At 37.2% G+C, this 26,060-nt stretch overlaps 1 protein-coding gene across 1 annotated transcript in view; it reads right to left on the reverse strand.

The window, feature by feature from the left end:
- MAT2B (methionine adenosyltransferase 2B) overlaps positions 1 to 24,775 on the reverse strand; it is a 131,468-nt gene extending 106,693 nt beyond the window's left edge. The window contains exon 1 of the mRNA XM_053718577.1: positions 24,731 to 24,775. Within this exon, the coding sequence (XP_053574552.1) occupies positions 24,731 to 24,760 (30 nt within the window). The 5' untranslated portion in view covers positions 24,761 to 24,775. The remainder of the gene's footprint in view (positions 1 to 24,730) is intronic.
- Between the last annotated feature and the right edge of the window lie 1,285 nt (positions 24,776 to 26,060).

The following is a 26,060-nucleotide window of genomic DNA, read 5'->3' on the forward strand; positions in this document are numbered from 1 at the left end:
TAATATGTACTTTAATCACTTAACCTACAAATTTATACTGCAGTGCCTCCCCATTAACCCTTTCCGAATTGTACAGCTATAACTCCCTCCACACATTTATTTCTATGGCTGTATCTATGTCTACCATTGATTTAGTAGAATGCAAGACTTTAACACTCATTATCTGCTGGAGCATGCCTAGAAGCAAATAAGCAGCTGTGAACTCCGTTAAAATGCAATGCCTGTGTTTCTGATGCTAAACACAGATAAGGGGAGGTGGATCAGACTACTCCAAACAGCATGGCTATGTAGGCAATTTTGCTTATTTTTGAAAATTATTTTAAAATAATTGCCAGCAATTTTTAAACAATTTTTTAATGCAAACTATTTTTACTTAATTAGCCCTTTTAGGATATGCACAGATCTCAACATGTTTTATGGCACTTTAACACTTGAGCGGTAGCTTTAAATTATGCTCCACTTGTAATCTGGCCCTTTGTCGGTTAGCAATTAGGTGTTGGGGGAGTCCAGAAACAGCCAATCTAGTAGTGAAATAAACACATTACAAGGCTATTTCTTTAATAACTAAATACCAGAGAAGTTAGTTAAAACAATAATGAGGGTTTTATGTCCCTGAAAACTCCAAAATAAAGTAACAAGCTTTACTTGCCCTTGACATACCACTGAAAACATTTTTATTCTGGCCTTCATCTGGGAGAACTACAGCATCCTGTCCAGGTGTTTGTGTTGGCCTCATGCCTGTTTTCTTTCGGGTTGCCATAACGATAAGGTTGTTGTGTTAAAGGGACATAGAGCTGGAATAACAAAATGTTTGAACTATTGTTTGTCTTTACCTGTGTGTTTAATATCTGCAAAGGAGCTGAACACATAAAGTCAGCTATGGAACAACAACACTACTGGTCCTGAGCTGGGAACAGTCAATGATTGACTGCTATGCACATAGGCCGTCCCTGATTGGATCAGCAGCTGTGCTCATCTCAAGACCAGTAGTGCATTGTTGGTCTGAAGATGACTATGTATTTGACCTCAGGCGTCAGAGGAACATTAAACACCTTGAGATTATGATAAAAAAAAAAAAATGGCGGAGCCCATTGGTTTAAACTTTACAATTATTTTTCAGTCTTCTAAAAATGACATTAAACACCCTTTGTTTTTCTGTAGAAATTGGGCTTTTTCCCAGGAGGCCAAAAACCAAATTGTGTTAACTGCAATTTTTTGCAAATCAAATAGCTCTTGCAGCATTTTGATCACCTAGATTACAGATTTGCATTTTGATCTCTCTAGGGAGAATGGGACAAAGCACAATTTTTTGCACAAAAGCAAGAAGTGTTTAGTGTCTCTTTCAACAACTAAAATTATTTTTTAAAATACATATTTTCTAATCTCTGTTTTGAATGTATCATTATATCCTAGGAATTATTTAGTGTTTAATCTCTATTTTAACATATAGTTCCCTGCAAGCAATAATAAAATGCTCCAACATATTACAATTACATTTTCTCATTGCAGCGTTCTTCTAATATAAAATAACTACATTTTCTTCATGTATTTAAAGGAATGTGAAAGTAAAAATTAAACTAGCACGCAGTTTTAAGAGACCTCAAATTTACTTCTGTTATCAAATTGTTTTATTTAGTTTTTTGAGACGTATACCTTGATGGGCTCAGGAGCAGCAAAATACTACTGGAGGGAAAATGTATCAAACTGCATGTGCAGCTTCCAAGACGTTGCAGTGCAGACTCGCATGAGTGCGCCGCAACCACACATTTAAAAGCAGTTTCTGGTTCTTATCCTCCCCGCCATCTCAAAGGTGAAGGAGATAAATCGCCCCAAAACAAATTAGTTTAAGAGTAAGGGGCAGGATTGCACAAGAGAGCTCAGTCTTACATTTCACTAAGCAATGCTACATCACAGGTTCTACACTTGAGTACGTATCCGTCTACAGCTTGATAAATTCTCCTGTGGGAGATAGCTGGTGGTTGTCATTGGCTCACCAGATATGTTAAAGGGACACTAAACCTAAACTTTTTATTTCATGATTCGGATAGAGCATGCAATTTTAAGCAACTTTCTACTTTACTCCTATTATCAATTTTTCTTTGTTCTCTTGCTATCTTTATTTTAAAAAGCAGGAATGTAAAGCTTTGGAACTGCCCATTGTAGGTTCAGCACCCTGGATAGCGCTTGCTTATTGGTGGCTACATTTAGCCACCAATAAGAAAGCATAGCCCAGGTTCTGAACCAAAAATGGGCAGGCTCCTAAGCGTTACATTCCTGCTTTTTAAAATAAAGATAGCAAGAGAACGAAGAAAAATTGATAATAGGAGTCAAGTAGAAAGTTGCTTAAAATTGCATGCTCTATCTGAATCATTAAAGGGAAAAAAAAATAGGTTTAGTGTCCCTTTAAGCTGGGTCCCAGCAGTGTACTGCTTTGCTGTGTGTAAAACTTTATCCCGTTTGCATGCTTTTATCAATATTTTTTTATTATTATTCATTGACAATCTACATTATGAATGCATATCATTTCAGAGTTACAGCTTATGATTTGCTAATAAAAGTAAATGGCTTTTAGAAGGCAATGTCTAATTTGCTCTTAATAAACTATAACTCCAATGTCATTCCTCAGTGCTTTATAAATAAACCTTTTTAACATTCATCTGTTAGGAAGATGATAGTTAGAAAACAGAAAAAACAAGTAATTTATTTATAAGTTCCATATTCATGGCATACTAATAAAATATCTTTATAAGTAGTACAATACTATGTATAGGGTTTAGGTTGAAAAAAAAATCACTTTAAAAGGATTACATTTGTGGTCCTATAGTTCCCAAAAAAGCTTCATATGTTTCACATATGTAGTAAAGTTAAAGTAATTTGTTTTGTATGTGAAAATGGGAAATTCCAGTTCTAGAGGAGTTGATAAGGGTCCTAGCGGAGGTCTTTGATGGCTGCATCCCCCCCGCATTTCACCTGTTGACCACTGACTTAAAGGGACATTAAACCCAAAAAATGATTTCATGATTCAGATAGAGAATACAATTTTAAACAACATCCAATTTACTTCTATTATCTAATTTGCTTCATCCTTTAGATATGCTTTGTGGAAGAAATAGCAATTCACATGGGTGAGCCAATCATGTGAGGCATCTATGTGCAGCCACCAATCAGCAGCTACTGAGCCTATCTAAATATGCTTTTCAGCAAAGGATATCAAGAGAATTAAGCAAATTACATAATAGAAGTAAATTAGAAAGTTGTTAAAATTGTGTGCTCTTTCTAAATTACGAAATAAAAAAATTGGGTTTGATGTCTCTTTAAGTAATAAAATGTACTATGTATTTCTCTGTTAACAGCTCTAATGGGACTTTATGAGAAAGAAACAAACAAACAATAAATTATGAATGCATAGTTGTTAATGATTCTCCCCCAAAAGACAGTACATTCAACAGTGTCCCTGTTCCCCAGATCAGTTTGTAACTGCTAGATGTAAACTAAACTGTGTAAGAAGTGTAATCTAATTCGTACTGTAGAATGTATCATTTTCTGAGCATAATACCAACTTACTTATATAATTCTCCCCATGCTGTTATAGATGCTATTCATTTTAGCATAAATTATTTCAGTCTTGAAAACATTTTACGTGAAAGTGACACATTCTACAATATTTCTTATAGGTACTTCTACATTCAATAAATATATATTGTATTAATTAACTAGTGTCAGAGACGTAAAATATCCTATGCATTTAAATATTATATTAGGATTTCACTGGGTAAAATATTTAAAAAAAAAAAATATATATATATATATATATATATATATATATATATATTATAAATACATATAAGAAGACACATATATAAAAATATACTCACACACACACACACAAATATGTTACCTGAGTGTTGATGCTGCGTCTAAGACGGCAAATACCACACAAATCCAATATTTTAAGCATAACAGATTTCTTCTATAGAACAAATTGAAACTCCACAGCACAGGAACAACAGCTTTATATACAGAAGGTTGTGTTTAATTAGATTATACCCAAGTGGTAGCTTGGGCAACCCACCTCACTGGCAATATAAAGGAAATTACGTCTACAATTTATCATCTGCTCAATTTTATTTCCATTAGCTGCAAGCAGTTCCAGACATGGCCTGCCCTGTAGGTAAAACAGTTCATCTCTTTCTGTTGTAGATTGGATGCAACAAGTGTACAGATCAAGGGATAAGGTGACCTGCTTTAAGGTCTCTCCGGAGGTATCTTCTGTAAACAAATCTAATTCAATGTCTAACTGCAGGGCAAAATGGTGATGACTAATATTGGGTGGATGTAAGGACTTAAGAAACATTGATAAAGCTAATTTCTAGGACTAAAGCAGAATTATGAAGAGAGAAAAAAAACTATTAAACTCACAGTAATACACAGAACAGAGAAACAGCACAAAAATCACACAGACATACAATGATAAACTACATATAATAAAGAGACAAGTGCAAACGTGCACTAGCACACACATACAAACCCTGTTCCCCCCAACTGATAGTGAGGCACACAAACGTGCACTAGCACACACATACAAAACCTGTTCCCCCGACTGATACTGAGGCACACAAACGTGCACTAGCACACACATACAAACCCTGTTTCCCCCAACTGATAGTGAGGCACACAAACGTGCACTAGCACACACATACAAACCCTTTTCCCCCGACTGGTAGTGAGGCACACAAACGTGCACTAGCACACACATACAAACCCTGTACCCCCAACTAAAAGTGAGGCACACAAACGTGCACTAGCACACACATACAAACCCTGTACCCCAACTGATAATTGCCAGATATATAGATGATCTTATATTTATCCTGGACTGTGCAGATAGCACAGTAGAAGAATTTTCCACCTACCTTAATGACAATGATCATAACATCAGATTGACGGGTGAACAAAGTTCAGACAAAATAGATTTTTTGGACATTACCGTTTTTGGCAATGTAGATACAGGGATTATAGAAACTGACCTGTATAGAAAGGTGACGGCAGGAAATACCATCTTGGATTTCAACTCCTGTCACCCAAGACACACCCTTTTGGGAATTCCTAAAGGCCAATATATTCGGGCTAAGAGAAACTGTACAAGTGAGAATAATTATAAAAAGCAAGCAGATATTATAACTCAGAGACTAAAAGAGAGAGGATACAATGAAACTACATTAAATAAAGCTCGAGAAAAGGTAGACACCATACCAAGGGACACATTGCTACATAACAAAAATAAAAATAAAGATTACTTGACAACTGATAAACCTAAATTTATCACGACTTACAGTCTTGAATATAATAAGATCTGTGAAATAATTAAGGAATCGCTACCAATTCTGCACACTGATCCAATCCTTAAAGGGATAGTCAGTGAAGGCTGTCAGTTTATCTCTAAAAAAGGGAAAACTATAGGCAATTACGTATCCCCCTCTGATCTACCAAGAACTAAACAGGAATGTTGGCTTAAACAGAGAAAAGGCTTTTTTAAGTGTAGACACAGAATATGCAAGACTTGTGATTCTGTCAATGAAGGTGAATTTTTTACCTCTACTAGTACCGGAAAAGTACACCAAATCAAGTTTTGCATAACATGTGCTACTACCCATACTATCTATCTCCTGACATGTAGGGGATGTTTCAAACAGTACGTGGGGAGGTCTAAAAGACCCCTAAAAGATCGCTTCTTGGAACATGTACGTTCCATAGAGGATCCTGATTCTGACACTCCCATTGCGAGACATTTCAAGACTTTTCATAATTCAGATACATCATTACTATCCCTGCAGGGTATTGATCATGTCCCGCAATGGAGAAGAGGTGGCAATAGACAGAATAAACTCAATCTAAGAGAGGTTTATTGGATATTCACCCTAAATACATCTATGCCCTATGGTCTAAACTTTAGAAGAGACATAGATCTTTGTATATAAGGATAATTATTTGCTAACAAATTTATGTATTGAATTCATTATGGTATATTGTATTTAAATCTAAGTATCATACATTAGAGGTTTTGAACAAATATCAAAATTATAGGGGTTTAGCAATAATGATTACTTCTTTAGGTAGTTTAGCCCTTTCAAGCATTAAATGGTAACCTTCTAATGTTTACTTTCTCTATTGCTATTTATGATTTAATATGTATACCTGTTTCACTGTTTCTCCTTATTTATATTTGGTTGGATTATATGTTCATATAATTTGCATACTTTTAAGAGGGAGATAATTATATATTATTTCTAAATTTATCTAGACATTATATATATCTTTAAATTTCATCACAGCTGTAGCCTATTTAAGTGGAAGGCAGCTGCTGCTCCTTTAAGCAGTGAACAAGTGCTTGGCAAGCACGAAACATGTCTGCTGCATAAGGAGCGCAGCTTTCCTCCCTTTTGATATGTATTTTATCTGAGTCCTGGTCAGTTTGTGCTGTGCTTCAGTTAAACTGTACTGTGCTCGTTGGTGTTTTTAATGTGCATTACAATAAAGGAACTTTCTACTTTTAACCGGCATTGGAACTACTATTTTTTGCATTGGATCCTCTACTTGTCTAGCGTATAGGACGGATACGCTCTTGTTCCCTACTGGTTCATGTGACTGTGATGTCATCCCCACTCTCCTGTGTGCCGAATACCGGAAGTGCTGTCCATATGCGGTGAGGACATGATAGAGCGCACTGCTTGTGTGTTTGTTTATGTCACACACATACAAAGCCTGTTCCCCCAACTGATAGTGAGGCACACAAACATGCACTAGCACACACATACAAACCCTGTACCCTCAACTGATAGTGAGGCACAGAAACGTGCACTAGCACACACATACAAACCCTGTACCCCAACTGATATTGAGGCACACAATTGTGCACTAGCACACACATACAAACCCTGTACCCCCAACTAATAAAGAGGCACACAAACGTGCACTAGCACACACATACAAACCCTGTTCCCCCAACTAAAAGTGAGGCACACAAACGTGCCCTAGCACACACATACAAAACCTGTTCCCCCAACTGATAGTGAGGCACACAAACATGCACTAGCACACACATACAAACCCTGTACCCCCAACTGATAGTGAGGCACACAAACATGCACTAGCACACACATACAAACCCTGTACCCCCAACTGATAGTGAGGCACAGAAATGTGCACTAGCACACACATACAAACCCTGTACCCCAACTGATATTGAGGCACACAATTATGCACTAGAACACACATACAAACCCTGTACCCCCAACTAATAAACAGGCACACAAACATACCCTGTTCCCCCAACTAAAAGTGAGGCACACGAACGTGCCCTAGCACACACATACAAACCCTGTTCCCCCAACTAAAAGTGAGGCACACAAACGTGCCCTAGCACACACATACAAACCCTGTTCCCCCAACTAAAAGTGAGGCACACAAACGTGCACTAGCACACACATACAAACCCTGTACCCCCAACTAAAAGTGAGGCACACAAACGTGCACTAGCACACACATACAAACCCTGTACCCCAACTGATATTGAGGCACACAATTGTGCACTAGCAAACACATACAAACCCTGTACCCTCAACTAATAAACAGGCACACAAACATGCACTAGCACACACATACAAACCCTGTTCCCCCAACTAAAAGTGAGGCACACAAACGTGCCCTAGCACACACATACAAACCCTGTTCCCCCAACTAAAAGTGAGGCACACAAACGTGCACTAGCACACACATACAAACCCTGTAGCCCCAACTAAAAGTGAGGCACACAAACGTGCACTAGCACACACATACAAACCCTGTAGCCCCAACTAAAAGTGAGGCACACAAACGTGCACTAGCACACACATACAAACCCTGTACCCCCAACTAATAGTGAGGCACACAAATGTGCACTAGCACACACATACAAACCCTGTTCCCCCAACTAAAAATGAGACACACAAATGTGCACTAGCACACACATGCAAACCCTGTACCCCCAACTGATAGTGAGACACACAAACGTGCACTAGCACACACATACAAACCCTGTACCCCCAACTAATAGTGAGGCACACAAACGTGCACTAGCACACACATACAAACCCTGTACCACCAACTGATAGTGAGGCACACAAATGTGCACTAGCACACACATACAAACCCTGTTCCCCCAACTAAAAGTGAGACACACAAAGTGCACTAGCACACACATACAAACCCTGTACCCCCAACTGATAGTGAGGCACACAAAAGTGCACTAGCATACACATACAAACCCTGTACCCCCAACTGATAGTGAGGCACACAAACGTGCACTAGCACACACATACAAACCATGTACCCCCAACTGATAGTGAGGCACACAAACATGCACTAGCACACATACAAACCCTGTACCCCCAACTGATAGTGAGGCACACAAACGTGCACTAGCACACACATATAAACCCTGTTCCCCCAACTAATAGTGAGGCACACAAACATGCACTAGCACACACATACAAACCCTCTTCCCCCAACTAAAAGTGAGGCACACAAATGTGCACTAGCACACACATACAAACCCTGTTCCCCCAACTAAAAGTGAGGCACACAAACGTGCACTAGCACACACATACAAACCCTGTACCCCCAACTAATAGTGAGGCACACATACGTGCACTAGCACACACATACAAACCCTGTACCCCCAACTGATAGTGAGGCACACAAACGTGCACTAGCACACACATACAAACCCTGTACCCCCAACTGATAGTGAGGCACACAAAAGTGCACTAGCATACACATACAAACCCTGTACCCCCAACTAATAGTGAGGCACACATACGTGCACTAGCACACACATACAAACCCTGTACCCCCAACTGATAGTGAGGCACACAAACGTGCACTAGCACACACATACAAACCCTGTACCTCCAACTGATAGTGAGTCACACAAACGTGCACTAGCACACACATAAAAACCCTGTACCCCCAACTGATAGTGAGGCACACAAACCTGCACTAGCACACACATACAAACCCTGTTCCCCCAACTAATAGTGAGGCACACAAACGTGCACTAGCACACACATACAAACCCTGTTCCCCCAACTAAAAGTGAGGCACACAAACGTGCACTAGCACACACATACAAACCCTGTTCCCCCAACTAAAAGTGAGGCACACAAACGTGCACTAGCACACACATACAAACCCTGTACCCCCAAATGATAGTGAGGCACACAAGCGTGCACTAGCACACACATACAAACCCTGTACCTCCAACTGATAGTGAGTCACACAAACGTGCACTAGCACACACATACAAACCCTGTACCCCCAACTGATAGTGAGGCACACAAACCTGCACTAGCACACACATACAAACCCTGTTCCCCCAACTAATAGTGAGGCACACAAACGTGCACTAGCACACACATACAAACCCTGTTCCCCCAACTAAAAGTGAGGCACACAAACGTGCACTAGCACACACATACAAACCCTGTACCCCCAACTGATAGTGAGGCACACAAAAGTGCACTAGCATACACATACAAACCCTGTACCCCCAACTAATAGTGAGGCACACATACGTGCACTAGCACACACATACAAACCCTGTACCCCCAACTGATAGTGAGGCACACAAACGTGCACTAGCACACACATACAAACCCTGTACCTCCAACTGATAGTGAGTCACACAAACGTGCACTAGCACACACATAAAAACCCTGTACCCCCAACTGATAGTGAGGCACACAAACCTGCACTAGCACACACATACAAACCCTGTTCCCCCAACTAATAGTGAGGCACACAAACGTGCACTAGCACACACATACAAACCCTGTTCCCCCAACTAAAAGTGAGGCACACAAACGTGCACTAGCACACACATACAAACCCTGTTCCCCCAACTAAAAGTGAGGCACACAAACGTGCACTAGCACACACATACAAACCCTGTACCCCCAAATGATAGTGAGGCACACAAGCGTGCACTAGCACACACATACAAACCCTGTACCTCCAACTGATAGTGAGTCACACAAACGTGCACTAGCACACACATACAAACCCTGTACCCCCAACTGATAGTGAGGCACACAAACCTGCACTAGCACACACATACAAACCCTGTTCCCCCAACTAATAGTGAGGCACACAAACGTGCACTAGCACACACATACAAACCCTGTTCCCCCAACTAAAAGTGAGGCACACAAACGTGCACTAGCACACACATACAAACCCTGTTCCCCCAACTAAAAGTGAGGCACACAAACGTGCACTAGCACACACATACAAACCCTGTACCCCCAACTGATAGTGAGGCACACAAACGTGCGATAGCACACACATACAAAGTCAAACCCTGTACCCCCAACTAAAAGTGAGGCACACAAACGTGCACTAGCACACACATACAAACAAACCCTGAACCCCCAACTAATAGTGAGGCACACAAACGTGCACTAGCACACACATACAAACCCTGTACCCCCAACTGATAGTGAGGCACACAAGCGTGCACTAGTACAGACATACAAACCCTGTTTCCCCAACTGATAGTGAGGCACACAAACGTGCACTAGCACACACATACAAACCCTGTATCCCCAACTGATAGTGAGGCACACAAATGTGCACTAGCACACACATACAAACCCTGTACCCCCAACTGATAGTGAGGCACACAAAACGTGCACTAGCACACACATGCAAACCCTGTTCCCCCAACTGATAGTGAGGCACACAAACGTGGTCTTTGGTTTAAAGTCACTTAAGTTACAAGTATATTTCATTTAAAGATGTATAACCTGGGTATTAACAAGAATGCTTATTATTTATTGACAAGTAAGGTATGTTAGGGACCTTGCCATTGTTAACAATCTCTGTATAGTAAATGCAGCTTGTAAATGCTGAATTTGCCTTTCACACAACTTGTTTCTACATTTCAAAACATGCAATATGTAATAAATATTGTCCAACACATTCAATATTAATAAACACTTTAAATGCAATATAAAGGGATATGAAACCCAAATATTTTCTTTCATGATTCAGATAGAGCATGCAATTTTAAGCAACTTTCTAATTTACTCCTATTGGCAATTTTTTTTTTGTTTTCTTGGTATCTTTATTTGAAAAAGCAGGAACGTAAGCCTTGGCGCCGGCCCATTTTTTTGTTCAGGTCCTGCGTAGCGCTTGCTGATTGGTGGCTAAATGTAGTCATCAATCAGCAATGCTACCCAGGGTGCTGAACATAAAATTGATAATAAGAGTAAATTAGAAAGTTGCTTAAAATTGCATGCTCTATCTAAACCATGAAAGAAAAAAATTGGGTTTCATATCCCTTTAAATAAAAAAGTTGCAGTATAATGTAGCATTTTGTCTACATATTTGCATTTGCAAAACAATGCTTTAGCTAAAAGTTAATCACTGGTAGAATATTTAATGTGCACATAACCCAACATGATACAAATAAAGGAAGGTACACTTGTATGTATTTGTCTGTCACACTAGCATGTATTTGTCTGTCACACTTGCATGTATTTGTCTGTCACACTTGCATGTATTTGTCTGTCACACTAGCATGTATTTGTCTGTCACACTTGCATGTATTTGTCTGTCACCCTAGCATGTATTTGTCACACTTGCATGTATTTGTCTGTCACACTAGCCTGTATTTGTCTGTCACACTAGCCTGTATTTCTCTGTCACACTAGCATGTATTTGTCTGTCACACTTGCCTATATTTGTCTGTCACACTAGCATGTATTTGTCTGTCACACTTGCATGTATTTGTCTGTCACACTAGCCTGTATTTGTCTGTCACACTAGCCTGTATTTGTCTGTCACACTAGCCTGTATTTGTCTGTCACACTTGCATGTATTTGTCTGTCACACTAGTATGTATTTGTCTGTCACACTTGCATGTATTTGTCTGTCACCCTAGCATGTATTTGTCACACTTGCATGTATTTGTCTGTCACACTAGCCTGTATTTGTCTGTCACACTAGCCTGTATTTCTCTGTCACACTAGCATGTATTTGTCTGTCACACTTGCATGTATTTGTCTGTCACACTAGCATGTATTTGTCTGTCACACAGCACTAGCATGTATTTGTCACACTTGCATGTATTTGTCTGTCACACTAGCCTGTATTTGTCTGTCACACTAGCATGTATTTCTCTGTCACAATAGCCTGTATTTGTCTGTCACACTAGCCTGTATTTGTCTGTCACACTAGCATGTATTTGTCTGTCACACTAGCCTGTATTTGTCACACTAGCCTGTATTTGTCTGTCACACTAGTATGTATTTGTCTGTCACACTAGCCTGTATTTGTCTGTCACACTAGCATGTATTTGTCTGTCACACTAGCATGTATTTGTCTGTCACACTTGCATGTATTTGTCTGTCACACTAGCCTGTATTTGTCTTTCACACTAGCCTGTATTTGTCTGTCACACTAGCATGTATTTGTCTGTCACACTAGCATGTATTTGTCTGTCACACTAGCCTATATTTGTCTGTCACACTAGCATGTATTTGACTGTCACACTAGCCTGTATTTGTCTGTCACACTAGCATGTATTTGTCTGTCACACTAGCATGTATTTGTCTGTCACACTAGCCTATATTTGTCTGTCACACTAGCATGTATTTGTCTGTCACACTAGCCTGTATTTGTCTGTCACACTAGCATGTATTTGTCTGTCACACTAGCCTGTATTTGTCTGTCGCACTAGTCTGTATTTGTCTGTCACACTAGCATGTATTTGTCTCACACTAGCATTTATTTGTCTGTCACACTTGCATGTATTTGTCTGTCACACTAGCCTGTATTTGTCTGTCACACTAGCATGTATTTGTCTGTCACACTAGCATGTATTTGCCTGTCACACTAGCCTATATTTGTCTGTCACACTAGCCTGTATTTGTCTGTCACACTAGCCTATATTTGTCTGTCACACTAGCATGTATTTGTCTGTCACACTAGCCTGTATTTGTCTGTCACACTTGTTTCATCATATAAAACAACAGATAATGCACAATTTAAAAGCACAGCAGGCAACATTAAAGGGACATGGACCCAAACATTTTCTTTCATGATTCAGATAGAGAATAAAATGTTTAAAAAGTTTCCAATTTACTTCTATTATCAAATTTGATTCATTCTCTTGTTATTCTTTGTTGAAGAGATATCGATAGATAGCGTGCACATGTCTGAAGCACTACATGACAGGAAATTGAGCTGCCGTATAGTGCTCTTTTTAATGTATTTGTTGTAAAACTGCTGCCATAGAGTGCTGCAGACAGGTGCACACTCCTGAACTGAAGAAAATTTGATAATAGTAAATTGGAAAGTTGTTTAAAACTATGTTCTATCGGAATCGTGAAATAAATCTTGATTTCTGACAGTTGGTCCTATAAAGTTTCTAGCTGAAACTTTTGTAAAGTTAGAAATATTATCAAAATAAGAAATTCTATAGCATATCTTGTTCTAGTTCCTAGTTAATACATACAAGACTCTTCTGCAGGGTGCGTGGACAAAAAGAAACCACACCCCATTAACTGTACATAGGTGACTCCAATTACCACCCTTTCATTACTAGTATGTCTATCATAGGATAGAGGGTTAGGGATGCAATCCTGGTATTAGGTCAAGTCATATAAATGTCTGCTTTTGATGATATAATTTTATAATTATCTCGTCCTTCCTGGGTAATATTTACCAGGTGAGAAACATACAATGAGGTAAAGAGGGGTAAGAACAAAACACAAATAAACAGGAAGATTCTTCAGCGTATAGGCTTGGCTGCCAAATTAATTTCACAATGACTGAGGTATGACAAAAAGTATGGGACGAGGATTGGAAGAACTATAAGATTATCTCATCCTGGGCCCACCTGATTCCAGATAATGAAGATATTGAAGCTGAAGTAAGGCCCTATTGAATTCCTTCATAAATAATCTAAAGTAAGTAACATAGCTTATTTTTTTCTGTAGACAAGTTATATTCTCCATGTGGAGAAGACATCACAGATCTTATAATATGTCTTGGAGGTAGATTATTTTCCAGCCTGTAAACAAATGAGTGAAGAAGACATATGTCATCTACTGAACCTTGTCCATTTAGCAACCAGGCCTCTAGATTCAATTTGCATCGATTTGGATGCTAAAGAGGGCCCTGATGCACAAAAACTGTGGTGTTACCTTAGGATACGATATTCTGAGAAGATGCTGACCTCCCTCACTATCTTTCAACAGCACAGGCCCTCAAAGCTTCAGAAAGAAAACATTTCTGAGATTGAGTAGGTTAGTTGCTTATATTTGGGAGATGTTCTTTTTGCAATATGATCCTGCATCATTTTATCAAATAGCATGGTGATATCAATAGGTTCAGAAAATTAAGTAGCTGCCATCTGCATTCCAATGTTTTAACTTTAGTGTTTGTTGCACCATGTTAGTGGCTACCATATTTCTTACAGTAAGTCTAAGTAAGTTATTCATAACCAAAACAGGAACATAGGAACTTAAACATATCTGTAAGAAAGAAGACAGAAACTTCTACAGCATGAGCATAATAAAGAACATCATATGACAACAACCAGCTTTCTGCAGCTTAAAATAGCAAAGAGCATAGGCAATATAGGTTGAAACATGACTACTTGAGGTAGGAAAGCTCTCTTAATATTTATTTACACCTATAAAATTCAGATGCCTGGTAGAAAACACTTTTTAAGATAATTGTGTTACAAAACCATCAACAGGTGGGACAGAGCGAAATTGAGCAACAGCCTTTGAAGATGGAACGATCTTAAAGGGACAGTCTACACCATATTTGTTGTTGTTTAAAAACATAGATAATCCCTTTATTACCCATTCCCTAGTTTTGCACAACCAACACAGTTATATAAATACACTTTTTACCTCTGTGATTACCTTGTATTTAAGCCTCTGCAAACATCAATTTTAGCCAATCAAAGCTGGCTCACTTGAACTCCACGTGCTTGAGCACTGTGTTATCTATATGACACACATGAACTAACACCCTATAGTGGTGAAAAACTGTCAAAATGCCCTGAGATGAGAGGTGGCTTTCAAGGGCTTAGAAATTAGCATATGAACCTCCTAGGTTTAGCTTTCAACTAAGAATACCAAGAGAACAAAGCAAAATTGGTGATAAAAGTAAATTGGAAAATTGTTTAAAATTACATTCTCTATCTGAATCATAAAAGTTTATTTTGGACTAGACTGTCCCTTAAAATATTGTTAATGGTTGCAGAAACTGGGAACTCAGGGAAAAAAAGATTACCTATTAATAAACCAAACAGTGGATCTTTCCGAGCAGGCTTTTATCACAGCACACTGTTTGTTTTTTTAATATTTTACAGGGCTGCAACGCAGATGAGAGAAAAACAGAAACAATGGCAGTGCATCAGTGTAAAAAGCAGGGAAAGGAATAAAAATAACAGCCGCAGAACTGGATAAAGAAATACCATAACAGCTGAGATACTGAAGGGTGCAAATTCTGAGCACTGGCAGGAAGATCTGTGCTATTCATCTAGAACACAGAGAAGCCATAAGTCTTGTAACTTGCAGACTTCATGACAGCACAAGAGGACTTATGGTAATAGGATCTCTCTTAAAGTCACCAGCCCGCTCCTGAAGATCTAACATAGGAACAGCTTCTGCAAACAGTCACTGGTAACTGAGCCTTCCCTGGTTCATATGAGGTGAAATTAGAGAGTGCATGCCCACCAACTTGACCCTTACCTTGGGTTACAAATGTTACTACATGCAAAGGTGGCAGAACCAAGAAGAATTCCCCTTGGTAGCACCTGCAGCAACCACAATACCAGCCTCACCCAGGAGTGGTCACAGAATGGCTCCTAGACACTATCAGGAATTGGCATCCAATCTGAGTGTTAGGAGCTGAGATGGGTAAGTAAACAACAAAGCCTCCACCTGATACTTATCAGACAGAAAGGAACCCAGTCTAGGAATGAGTGGTAATCTGAGGCACTTATGTCCAGGTAAAGGGGAAGTGGTTTCTTTCTGTCCATGCGCCGACTAGAACAAGATTCACAACATTTTCAAATGGCATAGTATCTAAATGCTACTGTTGATTAAAGTGAATCAAGAATAAAATGAATAACATACATAATGTAAATGATTTTTTTGCAACAATGTTTTCAAAGAATACTGCTGTTAAAGGATTAATTATAAAAATCTTGGGTGCATAGTAACTTGACCACTGGTTTGTTCTAATGCTAGTAATGAGTATGCATCTAACATTTAATAAACATTTGTAACGGCATCTGATACAAAACCAAAAGTCAAATTTCCCACACATATGTTAATGCTATCAAAAGTTTTAGACTTTTAAAAATTGAGGTTTAAAATTTACATTTTCTGTAAGTTTAAGGGGCATTAGATTCTAAGGGGCCTATTTATCATGATGCGAGCGGACATTATCCGATATTGCAGTTCATGTCCGCTGCACATCGATAAATGCAGACAGCATACACTGTCTGCATTTATCATTGCACCAGCAATTCTTGTGAACTGCTGGTGCATTACCACCCCCTGCAGATTGTGTCATTCAACCCGATCGTATTAGATGGTGTTGATTTCCTCAGAGCAGGCGGACAGGTTATGGAGCAGCGGTCTTTAGACCGCTGCTTCATAACTTGTGTTTCTGGTGAGCCTGAAGGCTTGCCAGAAACACAGGGCATCAAGCTCCATACGGAGCTTGATAAATAGGCCCCTAAATGTACTTCCTTATGGAAAAATTCCAAAAAGGCAGCAGCACAGTATGAAATAACCATTTATTGGCACCAATGAAAAAAAAACACGTTTCCGGAGTTACCCCTTAATCATGTGTGTACACCATCATTATTCACAGGTTTATATAGACAGGCAAATCAGGTGATAATTACCTGTAACTAGTACCATAGCCCCACCTAGTGGAGCTCCATATAACTACAATTAAAAAATACAACCAAATCTAATACAGAAATTACAAGTTAAATACATAGATAAAGTAGACCAGAAGAGCGTCACACAAAAAACTTCTTTTTTGAAAAAATTTAGACAAATTAGAAAAGCACAGACCAGTCCAGGTCTCTATTAAGGCCCTTAGGGTACATAGTGTCAAGTTTGAAGATCCAGAAAACCTCTCTCCTTTTCAACAACTTTTCCCTATTACCTCCCCTTCTGGGGCTCAACACTTGCTCAAATACTTGAAAGCGGAGCTTGGAAATTTGATGACCAGCCTGAGTAAAATGATAAGAAACAGGGGCATCTAAATCCTTTTTTTCCTTATACTTGATTTGTGTTCATTCATCTGCTCACAGGCTCTCCTAGTGGTCTCTCACCCAAGTATAACAGGCCACAAGGACACTTAATCAAGTAAATGACATAAGTACTATTGCAGGTACAATAACCATTAAAATCAAAAGATTTGCCAGTATAAGGATGGAAGAAAGCAGTACCTTTAATGATATTGCTACAGCTAAAATAACCCAAGCATAGGTAACAGCCTTTGTTGGCAGATGTGATGTATCTTTGACCACCCCTTTTAGCTGTACCAATATCAGACTTAGAAAAAAAACATTGTATATTATGTATCTGTAATCCTGAGATATTAGAGTTCCAACAGCCCCCTGTGCCAGCATAAAGAAGGGCATGTAATTTAAGGGATACACTTATAAAAGCAGACATTGGATCTGATAAAAAAAAGTATACAATCCTTTATTGGTAAAAATAATACAGGCTGCTTTCCGTGTTTAAGTTGCTCAAATTGCAACAATATGATCAAAGGCTCTATTTTCACACACCCTAGAACTGGGAAGAAATTCTACATTAAGGATTATTATACATGTAATACATCATATGCTATTTATTTATTGAAATGTCCATGTGCTTGTATTTATATAGGCGAATCAACTCGCCAGATAAGGGAAAGATTAAATGAACATAAATCTAATATTAGAACTAAGAATATTAAGTCTCCAGTTGCTGAACATTTCTTAAAGGCTGCACATCAGGTGTCCCAACTTAGATTTCAAATTATAGATCAGATAGAGATCCCGAGACGTGAAGGTAATAGAGAGATCATGCTTAAACAGCATGAACTATACTGGATCCATATGTTAGAATCTAAGGGGCCTATGGGCATGAATAAGGATTTTGATTTATCCATTTTTCTGTAATCCTTAGTGTGGATATTATTTTAATTCCCAGTATGTAACCAATATTACTTAGTGATTACATTATTTAATATTATACAAAAACATTTCAATATTTTGGGTATTCTATGAGTCTTTGATTATTCCATTTATATGTACATTTTGATAAAATACATGTAATATATGTTTTTATCCACTAGAGGGCTAATGTTAGGATTGTAGGTCATTATAGATGATCACTAGGTGGTAGTATATTTTGCATTTACCTGAGATTCTTTTGACACAGGTGTGTTAATTGTGATTGAGGGGAGGGATTTAAGGTTTATAAGGTGCAATTCTAGTATGTGATGTATACAACATGATTAAGGGATAACACCCGAAACGTCGTTCTTCTATGTTTGTTTGGAGTAGATGTAAATAAATAAACATCTTTTATTCTGGAGTGCCGCCATCTGCTTCTTTTTTCTACATTGTATTTGGGACTTGTTGGTGTGGAGTCCTAGATGGCGTGGTCACCCGTTTGATACAAAGGTGCTGGAGAGCATATATATTCTCCAATATCAGACTAAATCAGTTTATCCCTTAAAGAGGGAGATCTTTTAAAAGTAGGCATAAAAAGTTTCTTGAAAACTAAATACATAAGTATTTCTTTGCTTTGATTATTATATTGAGTGACAAATGTAATCATTTCCATTTGTTTAGGTTTCTCAGGATGTTCCTTTACCTTTAATAGACAACTTATTAACCCTCTCCAAACTTTTATGAATTAAGTTATCAGAATATCTTCTATCTTTAAATAACTGGCCCATTTTCTTAAGTCTAATAGAAGACCTTTCTGTATCAATCACAATCCTTTTCACCCTAAGGAGTTGACTATAGAGTAAAGATTTTAACAGAGCAAGGGGTGAGCACTATCATATCTTAACAAATTGTTACGGTCTATAGTTTTTCTATAGATATCTGTTTGCAACCCCTTATCTCTGTATACCCTAGTATCCAAAAATTCCAAGTTATATTGACTCCAGGATAGCTTAAAGGCCATGATACCCAAACGTTGAAACACTTGAAAGTTCAAGCTGACTAGAAAATATCACCTGAACATCTCTATGTAAATAATGAAGATATTTTACCTCAAAATGTCCTAAGTATTCACACCCTACAGTAAAGGACTTTAAGCAGCAAATCAGTATGCCTGTCCCAGGACCGGCAAGGGAGTGAGCATCATGCACACTCATCTTATTTACCTATTCAGTTTAAGGAAGTTTATTATGAAATCTCATGAGATCACAGTAAAAGAGTTCATGACCTCAGCACTGTTGATGCTGATTGGCTGCAGTTCATTTCTTCCTTTTTTTTTTTTTTTACCTGCAGCTGGGCAGCAGCTGAAATATAACTTTTTACACAGCACTTACTCTGGTGAACTGAGGAAATTGTGAGGTAAAATATCTTCCTTTTTTTTTTACATAGAGATGCTCGGGTGATATTTTCATTTTTACAGTTATTCTGCATCACTTTCAAGTTATTTAGCATATGAGTATATTATGTCCCTTTAAATTGGATATGTTTGGAACATTAATTCAAATCCTCCACAAGGGTTCCAATGTCGCTATACCAAATGCCAAAGAATCAAGATATCATCAATGGTGCCATACTGATGAAATTTCTCATTCTCAAAAATAAACTCCTCAAATACATTCATGAAGATGTTGACATAATTTGGGGTGACTTTGGAACCCATAACTGTGCCATGTTTCGGAATATAAAACTGGTCCTGGAAGAGAAAATAATTACACCTATGCACGATGTCTAACAGCTGCATCAAAAAGTCACATTGTGCTTTTGAATATTTACCTTACCTACTGCCCCCATACCACTAGTATGTGTAATAGACGTGTAGAGACTAACCACGTCCAAAGAGTACAAAATATACTTGTCACTGGAAATCACAACATTTTCAGTTTTAGTGAGGAAATCACTGGTATCCTTAATATATGACCGTGAATTTTCAACAAAAGGTCTTAGAATTTTATCAAGAAAAATAGCAATATTAGAGAAAACGGAACCCGTAGTAGCCACTATAGGGCACCCAGGAGGTTTCTTTTCGTCCTTATGGACTTTGGGCAAAGTGTAAAAAAACAGGTGTACTAGCATCCACTACAATGAGAAATTTAACAGTTTCCTGATCAATAAACTGTAATAATAGTAATATTAAAGACCAGATCATTATCAAGGGTGTCATATACATCCCTATCTGACAATTGTAAAAGGATCTCTTGGATATAATACTCTTTGTCAAGTATGACAGTAGGGTCTCCCTTATCAGCTTGTTTCAAAATAATATTACAATTCTTTTTAAGTCAATCCAGTGCTTCATAATCCCTTTTAGAAAAATTATTTGTACTCTTACCAATACTCTTTTTAAGTTGTTCAACAATAAATTTCAACTTCTCCACATCCCTCAAAACAAGCTTGGAAAATGTAAAAGGAGAGAAGATCTACAAACTTGACACTATGTACCCTTAGGGCCTTAATAAAAACCTGGACTACTCTGTATTTTTCTAATTTTTCTAAACTGTGTTAATTTAAAAAAAAATATATATATTTTGTGTGATGCTCTTCTGGTCTGCTTTACCTATGTATTTAACTTGTAATTTCTCTATTAGGTTATATGGAGCTCCACTAGGTGGGCCTATGGTACTAGTTACAGGTAATTATCACCTGATTTACCTGTCTATATGAACCTGTGAATAATGATGGTGTACACACATGATTAAGGGGTAACTCCCAAAACGTTGTGTTTTTTTTCATTGGTGCCAATAAATGGTTATTTCATACTGGGCCGCTGCCTTTTTGAAAATGTTTATTGGTATTGGGGGGTTTGCAGTCTCCCCTGCAGCTTGCACAGTTTGCTGCACTTTTCTTTGATTTTGCTTCCCCATAGAAAACCAGGATTAGGCATGATTGATCACTATTGTTTTCACCACTTTAAAGGACCATCAAATAGAGTTACAAGTGCATGAAAAAAGACAATGCAATAGCACTTACTCTTAATTTTAAATGAGCAGATTTTTTTTCTGCAAATTTTCAAAAGTTAGTTCAATTTGCCAGCCTCCTGTATCATATGACAGCCATCAGCCAATCAGCCACAGCTAGAGCTGATGTCTCAGAAAATGTGCATATAAAAAGACACTATTTGATAATGAAAGTTGGAAAGTCTATTATAACTGCCATATCTACCTGAATCATGAAAGTTTAATTTCTACTTGGGTATCCCTTTAAAAAAGGCTCCCCTTACTAATTCCCTCCATTATTTGTAAGGGCTAGATTACAAGTGGTGCACTATTGTTTGCATGTGTATTACAAGTTGAAAGAAAACGTGTTAGCTTGAGCACAAACGAAGAGCTTGACTAAAGAGCTTGCATAAAGGCTGTTAAAAAAAAGACTTAAAGGGACAGTCAACACCAGAATTGTTGTTGTTTAAAGAGATACATAATCCTTGTATTACCATTCCCCAGTTTTGCATAACCAACACAGTTATAATAATACATGTTTTACCTCTGTAATTACCTTGTATCTAGCTTCTGCTGACTGCCCCCTTATTTCAGTTCTTTTGACTTGCATTTTAGCCAATCAGTACTCACTCCAGGGTAACTTCACGTGCATGAGCTCAATGTTATCTATATGAAACACATGAACTAATGCCCTCTAATATTAAAAATGCATTCAGATTAGAGGTAGTCTTCAAGGGCTAAGAAACTAGCATATGAACCTCCTAGAATTAGCTTTTAACTAAGAATAAGAAGGGAACAAAGCAAAATTGGTGTTAAAAGTAAATTGGAAAGTTGTTTAAAATTACATGAGGCAAGAGGAGTGTACCGGTACACGGTCAAAAACTCCAGATTGTGCAGAAAAAAAAGCCCTTTAACAGCAGTTATGACCTCAATTTACCCGGAGTGCCATAGCAAACGGCGATCAAACCAGGGGATGAAACGTAGGTAGAAAGGATAGCAGGCACTTCTGAGTTAGTAAAAATAAAATGTATACATTTATTGGTTCCACATAAAAATGAAGAGCTCCCAGACAGGGGACAACACAAAAGGAATGTCTTACGCGTTTCACGCCTCCTAGTGGCACTTAAAGGGACACTGTACCCAAAAAAATTATTTCGTGATTCAGATTTCAAATTTACTCCTATTATCAAATTATCTTCATTCTCTTGGTATCTTTATTTGAAATGCAAGAATGTAAGTTTAGATGCCGGGCCATTTTTGGTGAACAACCTGGGTTGTCCTTGCTGATTGGTGGATAAATTCATCCACCAATAAAAAAGTGCTGTCCAGAGTACTGAAACTAAAAAAAAGCTTAGATGCCTTCTTTTTAAAAAAAATTATAGCAAGTGAACAAAGAAAAATTGATAATAGGAGTAAATTAGAAAGTTGCTTAAAAATTGCATGCTCTTTCTGAATTACAAATGAACAAATTTGGGTTCAGTGTCCCTTTAATCATAGACTGCAGGTGCAGTTGTGAGGCCACCTATTTATGCAAAAAAGCAGCAACAGGTTAACCCCCAACTGACCACATAAAAAGTTAAAAACATACTCCATACAGAGTAAGGTATAAGAAAGCAACATTGCTTACACAATTTAATAACAGTGATATGGTAAAAAGCAAACAATGAAAAACTAACATGTGTAAATGTATACATACTTGTGAAATTTTCATGATGAACTTATGTTTAGCACAATGGCCTAAAAATAATGATAAATACAGGGAGGACCGAAGAATTAATACAGATCATGATATGCAAATCTATTGTACATAGGTCCAAATGTTGAGGGGAGAAGATCAATATAAAAAAATATATATAATAGTGTTTCTATCTATATATATATGGCAAAATAGAACTCAGTCATCAATAAAATAACTGATGTCAAATTCTTTATTGATGCCTAAGGGGGTTTTAGTTTGAAGTTTTAAAATCCAAAACAATTCTTTTTTGTCAAGGATTTTATGTTTGTTACCCCCTCTAATGGGTACCTGTGCCAAATCTATTATTTGTACTGATATATCTGCTTTATTGGTAAAATGTATGCCATTAAAATGGTTAGCAACTGCAGATTTCCTCCACATAGTTTTTAACATCCCTAACATGTTCTCCTACTCTTTTTCTTAACTCTCTGGATGTTTGTCCTGTGTATTGATTTTTACATAAATTGCACGTTAATAAGTATACAGCCCATTGGGTACTACAATTGGCTTATAAATCAATATCAAAGATTTGATTGGTAACACTAGAAGAAAATGTTTGACCTTTTAGTATTAAGGCACAATTGTTGCAGTTTCTACTGCCGCACCTGAAATTGCCTTTTTGTGTTAGTTTAAAATTGCATGCCCTATTTAAATCATTCAAGTTTTTTGGGACTTGACTGTCCCTTTAACAGTAGGACCTCACAAAAATTCCATGGGGAACATAAAGTAAGCAATAATGCCCATATTATAAACGGGAACTTACAAATGCAATTCACCCACAAAATAATATTAGTTACTTGGTCTGGGTGAATTTCAAATTGAATAGATATCTTCTTCAGTTAGTTTCAAATGACTTTAAAGATGTCAAAATGTGATGTTTTTAAAGGGGCAGTTTATGGTTAAATATGGTTATTAATAGTACTAGTACTGCTGGTATTCTATATTAAGTAAAAAAAAAAACTGCAATACAACAATAAAAAATACCTTTTGGATTTCTAATTACTTTTTATTTTACATCAAATTCTAATGCTTGATGCATTTGGAAGGTGAATTGATTCTAAATGTGTAAAAATATAATAATGCATTGCAGAATTTAGACAGAATTGCCCATGTACACTTGCTCTAATGTGCACCTTATATTATATAAATATTTTACACACATTTTCTTTTTTTTGTAATTCTGCGTTCTAAAAGAATCTTCTAAACTGTTCTTGTGTAAAGTGATTTTTATTTCACTGTATAAAATGGCTATTTTACAATGAATACAACCGCACAATATATGTACAGTATTTGTGTTTGCCTTTTCATAAAGAAATTATATATTTGTTATATATATATATATATATCTCAGCAAGGAATACTGAATCGGCTGTTAGATAATATAATGGAAAAACAAACAGCAGTGAAAAATACATAAGTAAAATAAAATATTTGGGAAAAATGGTAAAAACAAATATTGTTTATTTTGCCTGGCATATTATCAGGATAAAATCAGAAGGACCAAAGAGCAACAAGACAAAAATCTATTCCAGAACAATGTTTGTTTAATTTTTTTTTACATTTGCTGCTTAATATAAACCATGCATTTCTATTATATTTTGTGTGTTTCTAAACACTATTAATATTATAGAACTGTGAAGGAGATAGACGTATCAGCAGCAGATGCAATTTACCAGCATCTTCACTTGATACAATGCAACCAATTGCAAATACATTGTTTACTTTTATCTACAAATATAAGAAATCACCTCTTACCTCCTGAATTTCCATCAACATTTCAGGCATCTTTAAGTCACTTCCCCAAACAACAACAGGAAAAATGGATAAAGAAGCCGCACACCACAGTTTATTCTTTGTCTTTGTGCAGTACTGAGCACATGGGAAAAGGAAACACCAGCTGCCCTTTCAAGACACAATATCTTTTTTTCTAGCCTTTAAACACCTTGTTTATGTTAACAAATGTATGACTTGATATACAGCAAGCAATCCCTTAAATATAATTACAATTATTTCTATTAAAGAGTAAAGGAAATAGTATCCATTTTAGAGATGATGCAATTTCTCTTTCCTGCAACAACAAAAAAAAGTGGGCTGGACAGTGAATTGCCAATCAGGTTGAACAGGAGCTGGGAAGTCAAATCAGAGTGTATTTTCACTATTCTAACATACAATGAAATCATAATTACCTTAAAACCTATTTCTTGTTATTTCATATTGTATTTCTCAATTAATTGTAATTTCAGTTCATTCTCATTTATTGTTTTTGTGGGGGTTAATTTATTTTATTTTTTTATTTGTGTGGGTATTTACACATTTTGTGTTCCCTTTATTGCTACTATACCTGAAAATAAGCTTTATTTTTGTTAGTAATGCCTGAAATATGAAATAAATTATCCACAATTCAAACAAGATTTTTTTTAAATTTAAATTTGTGTTTATTTTTTGAAGAATGGTTTATAAATAACTTGACAAATAACAGAATTAGTATTTTTTTCAGTAATTCACAAAATTCCTCGTTATTTGTGTAACTACATTTTGAAAATTCTGTTTTATATTCTTATCACAATACTATGTCCAAAATGTAATGAAGTTAATAGCAATATTTTTCTTGCAAAATAGTGTCTGCAATCTGTGACCAATTAAACATCCTTTAAAGGGAATAGGGGTATAATAATGTGACAACAAAATGCTCTAATGCATTGCAGTATTTCATTAATGCACAAATGCTTGTGTGTGGCTAAATGTTTAACCCGATAGAAAAGTAATGATTCTTGATAAAGCCCGACCGAAGTTCGGGGGAAACGCGTCGAGGATTCTAGGACATTGCTCCTGGTCTTTTCTTGTGTGTGGACAGTCATCGCGGTAGTACGAAAGGGCAGTCCGGACGCCTTGTACTTACAGGAACGGTTTGTCATCTCTGCTCCAGCGCACACAAAGAATTTGTATACAGGCTCATATTATTTTTAAATCTTGTAAGTGCAACATTATAAGTTGCGTGTGTGTTTTAATATAATAAAATCTTCACTTGAATCGTGCCCTGGTGCGCTTCTGTTTCTTTCTTCTTTTTCATGGTAACACTTAAAGT

Source organism: Bombina bombina, chromosome 6, assembly GCF_027579735.1.
Source record: "Bombina bombina isolate aBomBom1 chromosome 6, aBomBom1.pri, whole genome shotgun sequence".
Taxonomy (NCBI): Eukaryota; Metazoa; Chordata; class Amphibia; order Anura; family Bombinatoridae; genus Bombina; species Bombina bombina.